At 33.6% G+C, this 11,597-nt stretch overlaps 1 protein-coding gene across 2 annotated transcripts in view; it reads left to right on the forward strand.

Moving 5' to 3' along the window:
• LOC106461335 (sorting nexin-2-like) overlaps positions 1-11,597 on the forward strand; it is a 76,458-nt gene that overhangs the window by 51,697 nt on the left and 13,164 nt on the right. For both annotated transcript variants that reach the window (XM_022388203.1, XM_013921152.2), the window contains 2 exons: positions 1,874-2,079; positions 3,739-3,882. In XM_022388203.1, the coding sequence (XP_022243911.1) occupies positions 1,874-2,079; positions 3,739-3,882 (350 nt within the window). The remainder of the gene's footprint in view (positions 1-1,873; positions 2,080-3,738; positions 3,883-11,597) is intronic.

The following is an 11,597-nucleotide window of genomic DNA, read 5'->3' on the forward strand; positions in this document are numbered from 1 at the left end:
TATATAAGGGAGCATTTCAAAAAATGGAAAGAGGTGGGTGGGTGCCACTGGGTTTGCTTTATTACGTTAGCAATATCTTAGCAAATAGAAAAGATAAGACATTCTTATTTTATATTCTAGCATCTCAATATCTGTAATTTGAGTTTCTAATTCATATGAGACTATAGACTTAGTATTTTGACTTCACAAAGATCTAATTTGAACCAGCAATACATTCAACATACCACATGACACACAAAAATTGATGTTTATCTGTCTTTTTTTAATATTTGCTTTTAAATTAACAAATTGAGTAATGTATAGTTCTAAAATTTGAATTATAATCTACAGTTTGATACCAAACTTATTGACATAAATTCATGAAATGGTAGTTTAATAAAATTTTGAATGTGAGGCAAGAAACGAGATGGCATGGCCTTTCACCTGTGATCTGTCTCGAAAGGGTTAATAAACCAGTTTACTTGAAAATTGGCATTAACGTGCAAGGAGCTTTTCAAAACAATAATCACAATTCATTTGGGACTCAAAGAGGTTTTGAGAGCTTTCAGGTTTGGACCCACAGAGTTCCATGAAAATTGTTATGGACATGTAAGAGATCATTCAAAGTAAATATTCACATTTATATTTTGAATTTTTACATCAGGGATCATAGAGGATATGGCTGCTTGGATTTACTTGAAAATTTACAAAATTATGTAAATGATTGATAAAAAAAAAAGCGTGCAAAATTTTGGCAGTTGTTTTTCCTGTGAATAGTAGTGGGTAATATACTAGATATAAAAAGTATAGACCACTTAATATGGTCAAAATTAACACACAAGTACAGTTTATATAGTTTTAACTAATATAGTTTGTGTTGATAATAGTTATTCATTACCATTGTTATTTGTATATTCAATTTAGTACCAGTTTTAAAATGTTGTGATATTTTTTGTGAATTTCATGTAAAAACCCTGCAATTTGGTGATTTTTTTGTAATGTTAACAATACCCTTTCCATAAATATTCATGCAATTAATTAAACGAATACATTTCTGGGATGTAAATTTAAGTTTTATTAAAAATGAAAGATGAAAGTGCACCAACTGTATAACACAGTTTGTTGTTTTTTCCAAATCAAGCATATATACATCTTATGATATATGTTTAACAGTTTTTTAATCCAGCAGCAAGTATTGGTATATTTGTATCAGGGATTGACAGTATCTGTTAGGATTAAAGGCTATTTTGTCAGTCTTATTAATACATCATAGTGAGCTTGCTAATGTTACTTAAAATTATGAAAATACATGTTAACTTAGGTTTTACACATTGGATTCTAGCTTAATGAGTTGAGGTCATATAATAAATTAAACTACACAAGATTTAAGGTTTCAAACTACTATGTTTACAATAGGCTTTTTGCATTCTCCTAAATGAATAATGTTGTAGAAAATGTGACAGTACTCTTGCTATATTAACTGACTGTGAGGTATCTGGTGTTCTGAACCACATGAGAATCTAATGATGTGTCATGGAATTTCACACCCATTTGTGTTGGTTTTTTTATTGTCATTCTCATGACATGTCTGCTGTGAGGTGTAACATCTTTGTACCAGAAGGTAACGTACTGTGTGTGTGTATTGTAATTCATCCTGTAATACAACAGTTTTTGTAAGTTAGATTGGCAATATCAGTTTTGTTGTAACTCATCAAATTGATGATGACAAGCTAATTTATCAAATTAAGTCTCTTACTATTATTATTATTATTCTAATGTTGGTTTTTATTTACATTCAAAATTTACTTTTACAGATTCTCATCTTTAGTACCAAAACTGATTTTGATAATTCTATATGAAATCATTTTTCTTCCTTACTTTGTTGTTTTTTCAGAACTTTGCAACAATACAAATTCTTTTGCTAAAAGTGCAGCGATGTTAGGTAACTGTGAAGAGCATACAGCTCTTTCAAGAGCTTTATCTCAGCTTGCTGAAGTAGAAGAAAAGGTGGAACAAGTACATATGAAACAAGTTAACAGTGATTTCTTCATGTTATCAGAGATGTTAAAGGATTATATTGCACTCATTGGAACTGTAAAGGTAAGCTTTTTTCGTTTATGATAAAGCCATTGGAAAGCTTGCTTCCAACTTGTAACAAAGATTTTTTACATTTAAGTCTTATAACAGATTTTAAGTATGACTGGTTTCTACCATAATTATAGTATTTTGGCACTTGTGTATTAAGTTAAAATCATAAATATTATTCAACGTTAAATGTTTATTTTTCTACCATGTTGCTAAAATGAAATTATTTGTATCGTAAAAAAATACTTTAAAAAAATGTTTTTCATGAAATAAACTGAACTTCTTCAAATTGAACTTTGAAAATTATGATGTTAATTTCATAAAACTTTGAAATTAAATTTGTGATATTTCATTCCTTCACTACTATTAAGTTCACCTACCTTTTATTGTTGTATCCCTTTAAACAATATGACCAGATGCACGTGTTCATTCATTTTCTTACATTGTTGCCTGTAATTTTGTTCTTCGTTTCCTTTTTTTAGTTTATTTACTACAATTAACTTTATTTATACAATTTTTATACTTTTATCATTATTATGTTATTACATTTATTCTATATGTTACTTCCCTTAGCTCATTTATAGCTTCAGGAACATGTTCTCAAGCCTTCAAGCCATGTGTTATTTGTTTTTTCAACCTAACCCTTATATTAACAATTTCATTGTCACTGGTAACCTGATGAAGGGCTGTTGCCTAAAACGTCATTTTCTTGTTTTATTAATAAAGTTATTTTAATTTGACAAGTTTTTTTACCACTACTCAATATTATACCCCTCTACTTATGTCCATATGTAGCACTTGTGATTATATCTATTCCAAAAGTCAATGAATTGTGCACAATTACCTATAAATTCAAGCCATTAACAATATTCAAGCTCTTCCCAATGTTTTCTAGCAGAAAATTTTTCAACATTGAGTGAAATCAGTATTGGACTGAAGATTTTGAAATGATGGCATTTTTATTGCTGTTACTAGAATTTAGCCAACATAGTGACTAATAGTTATTAGACATTACAATAACAAAATATAAATATAAAAACTGACTCTGTGACAACTAACAACACTTGTTACTATTCAACGAGATGGAAGAGAGAAATTCTGTCATAAGTTCAGTGTTAAATAGACACAATATAAATTCATTAGTATAATCAGTTTTTCATTTACACCAAAACCAAAAGACTATAAACAAACAGCTAGCATCTGAAATGATTGCTAGAGTTTTGTAGCTTTTTGTTTTAGATATCATTATATCTCTTACTTATTGTTAAATATAGCATGAAAAGGCAGGAATAATTGCAAAAATGTGAATATATATAATACTTGAGCAGTGTTCTTTGCATTATGAAGTTCATTTCATCTGATGTCTAGCCTGTTTTTCTACTATATCATTATTCTTCATTTTTTTGATTCATCTGAAGTTAGTATTAGCCCACAAAAATGTTATTTTGGTATACCTGTAGTCTTAAATATTTAAAAAGGCTTTGAACTTCTTGTATTGATAAATCTGTGAGATCTTGAATGCTCTTTTTTTTTCCTTTGGTTTTCATAGTTAATCACCTAAATTTCCACAACCAGTTTCATATAAAAAACATGCACTTACCAAAATAACACTTTTAATCTTTGAATGAGTTGCTTTAGACATCAAAACAAAAACAGTACTATTTTTTTTATCAGGATGTATTTCATCAACGTGTTAAAGTATATCAAACATGGCAACATGCTCAGCAGATGCTTACCAAGAAACGGGAACAGAAGGCTAAGTTAGAGCTTGCTGGAAAGTCAGACAAAATTGCTCAAGCTCATGAAGAAGTGATAGAGGTAGGAAATTGTTATTTATGTATCCATTTTGATTTCCATATATGTATCTCATTGAATCTTCAGATATAAATAGAATTCATGGGAAACTGTGCTAGTGATCTCCAGAGTTTCATAATCTTAGCTGTAGCTGCTGGTTTAATTTTTAGTTTATTGGGAAGGAAATATGGCTTTCTTTTGAGCTGTAGCAAAACACATTGCTTTACTCTTTTTACATTAAAGTTTGACCCATGTATACTAATTTTTGTATGACTTGTAATTTTGTATATAATATATAGAACTTGTTGACATTAATAAAAATTATTTGAAATGTATTTTACTGATTCAATAGAAGTGTAAAAAATAATGTTGTTGACCCCTAATTGTTGTTTCTACAAGCACTGAACAGTTGACATTCTCTGTCTTATAGTATTTTCAGCTTTCTGTTTATGGATTCATTCAAACTGACCAGCCCATATTTGTGAAACTACACATTATAATGTTTACAATAATTCTGAGTTTACTTTGTGAATCTTAAAAAAATTTGACAAGCTTTTAGTAAACATTAGGAGTCTGTTGTACACAAAAAATAAAGTATTTTTACAAAAGTTTTGTCTCTGAATTTACTGAGTCAGTCTTATTCAGGCTGTGTTTAATTTGAGTGCAAGGTGATTTTTCTTGTTAAGAATAAAAATACTTTTTCCAAAACATATACGTTTGCTCACACTACAGCTATTATTTGACTGCTAGTTTCCTACCTTTTCCCATCTAAGAATTGGTCTGATTTTTGTTTTGCTTGCTCCAGTCTTTTGTTTCCCACTTAATTGCCCTTGGCAATATCTGTCTTGTAACACTCTCCACCTACATCAATGTGCCCTCTATCCTGGTACTGTATATAAGCACCTAATTCAGATAATATTAGCACTTTTTATTGACAAAGCTTTCACTAATAGGTTCCTCTGTACTACAGCCATTGAAGATACTTTGAGTATTCTTTATGTCACCTAGTTGATTTTCATTTAAAAAAAATTTTGTTTGACAAGCCGATAGGTGGTATGAATTCCTGTATTACTGTTTCTGGCATGAAGGCCAATCAAGTGTCTCCCATCCCACTTCTAATATCTAACGTTGCTTAATATTCAGGGAGCAGTCACTCTCAGTTGAAGCTGTCCATGACATTATTCATAGTGAGATGGAGATATATATATTCAGCCTGGTGGTGTTTCTCCAGGGGGCTTGTGGGCGATCCTGGACATTCTGGAGAAAATTTAGATTTGTTTTTTCCAGCAATGTTTTTTACTCTGTTAGCTTCTCACGAGACCAATTTGGATCAGCCACCTCTGGCTCCTTTTTTTCAGTTGGTCAGTTGAGTGTGTAATGTTTTGGGTCTTTCCCTGGTTGCTTTTGAGTCTGCACCTACCTTGATGGGGGGAAAGGTCTGAGGGTGAATACTTAGTTCTCCCTCACCTGATATTGCAGTTCATGCAGGGAGGTTTACTGCTGAATTATGTGAAGGGACAGCTATGCCTTGTTCACCATGTTTATCAGAACAACATGTTTTAGCCTACCACCTCCAGGTGGATGTGTATTTAGACTCTCAAAGAATAGTCTGTGGTTAACCTGAATAAGTCATAATTTTCAAGGATTTGTCTAACGGTTCTGAGATATTTATCATCCCTCCAACTTTTGTTGGAAGCCTCTCAGTTATTACCATGTCACTTGAGGATAAGTGGGGACCATTGTTGGTATCTATCTTGGTTCGATTGTTAGCTTCTACACTTTCCCTAGTCTCTTGGCTAGCATGTTGTTGGGATTTGTTAGGTAGAAATGCATTATTAGAGGGTGTTTGTCTACCGGCTGCCATCATCTGTGAGGTATCTGAGACCCCTTGAGACCCCTCCAGAGTCTTTGGAATTACAGGTTGATGTTGCCTGTCTGCATTCATCCCTGTCGTCATTAGCTTCTCAACTTTTTCAACTCCTAGAGGGGATCATAGTTCTGCCCTATTCAAGTGTCCCAACCCTGTCATCAGCCCCTTGGTCCATTGGTACCCAGAAGAGATTCTGCCCATATCCATGAGGTTCCTCTGCTTTGTTGGAATGTCGTCAGTGGTGGTGGTGACTACCATATGCCTTTAGGGTCTGTGGGAGCTTGGCTCTTAGAATTTCTGGATGTGTGAAAAACTTTTAACCACAGATGCATGGGTATTACAGATCCTTGCATCAGGATTGGTCATTCAGTTCACATCACCACCACTATTATCCCCCACAACCTATAGTATTTCCATCTCCTGCATATCCTCGTTCCAAGGCTATCAGAGATTTGATGGTCAAGGGAGTAGTGGAGAAAGTTGTCCCAGTTCTTTCAGGGTTTTATTCCTGTCTGTTTGTTGTGCCCAAGAAGATAGGAAATTGGCGTTTGGTCATCGATCTTTCTCATCTAAATCAATTCCTAGATCCTCCAAATTTTATTATTGAGTCATTCCTCACTCTGCATTGGCATTTTTTGCCAGTACTATGGATGTCGCCTATCTACACATTCCCATAGCAGAGGCATCTTGCCACTATCTGCATTTTGTGCACAAGTGTCAGCGCTGCAGATCAGGGCTTTACCCTTCAGACTAGCATCAGCACCATATGTATTCTACTAAATAGTATGAGCTTTTTCTCTTCACCTCCATTCTCTAGGCCTGTGCACACACCATTACATGGACGGCTGGTTGCTGCTGGCATCATCTCATCAGTTGGCAGAATGTTACACCCAGATTCTACTTTCAGAAGCAACCAAGGCAGGCTTTATTATCAGAGCCGACAAGTCTATTCTCTCTCCAACTCAATATACCATCCATCCGGGTGTCTTTTTCAACACTTATTTCAGTCGGGCCCAGCTAACTCCCATCTGGCTCCATGCTATGGAACAAGCAATCCGATTCTTACTCAGGTCTCCCTTTTTAACTGTGTGGTTGGTTCTTTCTCTTTTGGGGATGTGAGCATCACTTAAATATCTCATTCCTATGGAACAAGTGCATGTGAGATTCATTCAGTGGTCTCTATGGGACCAATGGATCATGAACATTGATCTACTGGATTCTCCAGTCTCTTTATTTAGAATCAAAATCTTCCATTTCAAGTGGTTGTTAGATCAGAAAAATACTACAATAGGTGTTCCTCTGCCGCCACACCATCCAGAGACTCATCTCTTCACACATGCCTCGCTTAACCTGTTATCTGTCGTGGCCATTTTGATCTTATCGTGAATTGTGAATTGAAAAAAATTATAGAGAACTTATCTTTTATTGGATTTCAGATTTTATTTTTGTAAATAGTAGCATAACATTCAATTATTTGTACAAAATTGTATTATTTAATGAAGTTTAAAGAGGAATTTAATGAAAAAATCCTAAAAGTGCCCTCTAAGAAGATATTTTTTTTTTTCAAAATTTAAATAAAATTATTCCTTCCACTGCAGCACTGGTCCTGCCATCTATGATTGGTATCTAAACCTTTTTCTAGTCTGTTTTTTTTTTTTTTACAAAACAGCATCTGGGCGTGTTAAACCTCAGTTGTAAAACTTTTAGCTAATCCTAGTCGAAGGTGTCAATCTCAGTACCATGTTACTCCAATCGCTGTATTTCATGTTTGACAAATCGTAGGATGATAAGGAAAGCACGTGATATTTTGCAAATGGTTTAAAACTCAGTGTACAAGTGACAACAATAAAACCCATATGTTGGTTGTGAAACATACTAAATACATTTGTCTCAATAAATACAGGGAAGCTATGACATTCTCACAGTTGGGGTCTCAATACACTGAAGAGCTTAAGTTTCGAATTCCAACATAAATCTTGCTTATAATGAGAGGAATGTGACCAGAACTAATATTTTAATTGCTTTAAAGTAATTTTCTTTGTAATTTATGGTGTCTGTATCATTTGGTAATCTCTTTTAACAGGATGTATCAAGTAACTAGGGTCAGGCGGTGTTTATTGAAACCACCTGTACTGTAAACTGTTACATACATTCGCTAGTTGTGGCAATTAGTTTTGTCTCTATAATTAAACAACATGCACAGACATATGTTGAAATAAACTTGTTTGAAAGTTCAAAGAAATGATATTCATGTACCGAAAAGCTTTCTTACTATCATATCTACAATAATGTTCAAATATGCCCGCACTGGGCTGAAAGAGAATGACCCGAACAGGGATGAAATAGTTTACAGAAAACGTACATAGTTCACGCTCCTAACCCCATGGTTTATTCGGTACAATAAACAAAAGTACGGCTGCAATAAAACATAAACTTGAAATAAAAATACATTTATGAAACAAAATTAAAATGTTTTTATGTATATATATAAACATTAAATCCTAGTTAAGAATAAAAATATTCATTTATTGTATAGGTTTACTTACAAATATTATTTTCGGGTCTTATATATTACTTGAAACCATTAGGAGAGTACGTGATTAATTAAAAAAAAAAAAGATAAAATTTGCATTTTATGCATGATACAAATTTTTTGGGATTTCAAAATAATGTACTAAAACATAAAAAGTAATAAGTTCAAATATGGAACAAATATAAATATTGTAATCATTCCTTATAATTTCTTAATGTAATTTTCCAAGATATTAAAGATCATAATGCAAAAAAACTAAATTTATCAAAAGTAACAGGCTTTATGTTTCTTAAACTATGTGCATTTATGAAAGTTCTTATGAACTTTCAAACATATTCATCCACTAGTTTTATTGTTGGAATGAGATATAGCAAGACTTGCATTGGCTACACAGACAGTTAGTAGCCGGTGGTCTTTGGGTTAATGGATGAGGTGCATATCTCAATAGTCAGAAATTCCAGGATCGATTGATGGACAATGAGGCTTCCCTATACATCAATATTTTAGAACTTCTTGCTATTCAATGGGCAATGTGTCAAGGTCTTGAATTATTGAGGAAAAAAAATCATCATACTTCACTCCAATAGTTCCATGCTGGTGTCTTACATTTCCCATTAAGGGAGCACTCAGTCCAAATCTCTGTTTTTGAACATTGGATCTTCTTTATTGAGCCCACTCCCTTTATCATCCTACTAGCTTGCTGTGTTCTGGAGGTGATGAATTTGGTAGCAGATCAATTGTCTTGACCCAACCAGATTCTACAGAATGGATGCTGCATCACAATGTTTTTCATTAAATTTGCTCTTAGTTTGGGACACTGATTATTGATGCATTTGCTACTCATTGGAACACTCTGCTACTGGCATTTTCATCTCCAGTACCTCACCCTAAGCCATTGGCAATACATGCATTCAGTCAGGACTGGATGGGATTGCTCCTTTATGCCTTCCCACCCAGAGTCCATGCTATGATTCGTTCAACCCCTTGTCATGTTCTGTTGGTAGCACCTAATTAGCCAGCTCTTCCACTTCCTCTTTGGCCTTCTCTGTTGAAGCAGCCACGATCCAACATCATACATCCAGCCATACCAAAGCTCAAGTATCATGTATGGAGGTTATGCAATTCTTCGCATGGCATAGTGGTTTAACTTCTAAGGTTGCCATGTATCTGTCTAAGTTCCTGCGTAGTCCCTCAGTGGACATTTGTCAACAGAAATGGCACACATATTAACAGTGGTATATTATGAGGAGGTTGAATCCACTTCATCCAGAAGTGCCAACCATAGCTCATTTTTTGACCTGGCTTTTTGTCAAGGGTTTAAATGTTCCACAATCATATTATTGACTATCTTTAGGTACTCGAAGAGATGGAAATTATATGAGTCCTCAGTGCTCTCCATCCTCCTCAAGTCGTCCTTCAACCCAAAAGACCATTTCAGTTACCTAACTGTTTATTAAAGTGATATTACATGCTCTTTTTCAACAACCGTTTGAGCTCTTAGCCTCATGTACGATGTATCACCTTTCCCTTAAGTTTTAGTTTTTGTTGCTGTTGGTCTCAGTTGTTTGTGCTGCATGTACACAGGAAGTTTCTCATTTTTGCATTTTAGCTACTTCTTTAAAAAACATTTTACAATGAATAAAATATGTACATAGAAACAAGGATTTGTAGTACTTACTGTATAATTGCACTTTTTTGCACTTGAGAAAAATTGAAAATATTTTTCCTTCAGCCTTGTGAAATCTCAGAAGTTTCAGTGTCCAAAAAATATTTCATGTAGCTTTCAAATAGGCCCGGCATGGCCAGGTGGTTAAGGCACTCGACTCGCAATCTGAGGGTCGCAGGTTCAAATCCCTCTCACACCAAACATGCTCACCCTTTCAGCCATGGGGGCATTATAATGTGACGGTCAATCCCACTATTCGTTGGTAAAAGAGTAGCCCAAGAGTTGGCGGTGGGTGGTGATGACTAGCTGCCCTCCCTCTAGTCTTACACTGCTAAATTAGGGACGGCTAGTGCAGATAGCCCTCGTGTAGCTTTGCTCGAAATTCAAAAAGAAACAAAGAAAGCTTTCAAATATGTATTTTAGAACACAAAATATATCAGTGACTAGAAGAGAATGCCCCAAAACTACTTTGATTTTTCTGGCTATAAATAAATCCAAAAAATTTTTAATGATTTGGAGCAACAAAATATTATAACAACCAACCACACAATTCTGCTAACTAATGATTAAGGGTGGGAGACTAAATGACAACTCCTAAGATTTTTACAGAGGAGAATTGGCTTTTTTTTTTATTAGATACAAACATGTCCATCAGTTAAGTAACGTTGATTATTAAACAATCTTGAAAGTCAGAGAGAGAGAGGGAAGGAGATTCTGTAATGGGTTTGACAAATTTACTAATATCTCAGCAAATCAAGAAGGTTGGAGTTCAACTTGTAAATTTTTGCTTATAATTATGTATAGTTTTGTTTCTAATTGATTGAAAATTGTAGAAGCCTATTACTGAAATTAGAAAATTCTGATTTTCAGAATTTTGAGCTCAGACACATGACATGACATAGAAAAATAAAGATTGGAAGTTTTTCAGATATTTCTTTTTGAAATTAAGAAGTTAAAACTTAGAAAATATAAAAATTGAATTATAAACTGTGTTTCCATGCCCTGCATATTGACATACATTGATAACAAATTTGTTTAATTAAATTTTGGGTGTAACACTATAAAAGGTCATAACATGTTCAAACGAATCACGCCTGAATCCAAAGGATTAATTGCATTTTATTTAAAGGTTAATTACTGATATAAAAGTGAGGTTTAATGGATGATTTTTGTATGAATTAAAATATTTTTATGCAAATTATATGCCATTTGATAGCCTTAGATGACAGCAGTTTAAATATAATGATCTCATTTCTTTTCTTCTCTGTATCTGTATATCATAAAGTTAATACTTTGTCTCAGTAACTGTATTTTTTTGTTCCTCATTTAGTCATAATTATGTGACTCACAGTACATGTTCTATGGTATGCAGTCATTTCTTGGATAAAAAGGGACAGTTTTTGTCTTTTTGGACAATTTTAAAATTCCTCTAAGCTAGGTTTTAGAATGTGACATAAATGGGCTGGGAGAAGACAAATATAGATTGTAGTTTAAATATGGGGAGTTAAGCTGCACATTTTGCTGTGATCTGTCATCTGTCATGCAACACAATGGCAAATTAAATATGTATGTATTTCAGGCTCTGTAATTAAGTAAACATATCATCATTCAACAGTACACTGAGTAGTCACAAGTAAATAGACACCTACTTTTTCGTCATTTAACTGATT

Source organism: Limulus polyphemus, unplaced genomic scaffold (genome assembly GCF_000517525.1).
Source record: "Limulus polyphemus unplaced genomic scaffold, Limulus_polyphemus-2.1.2 Scaffold936, whole genome shotgun sequence".
Lineage (NCBI taxonomy): Eukaryota > Metazoa > Arthropoda > Merostomata > Xiphosura > Limulidae > Limulus > Limulus polyphemus.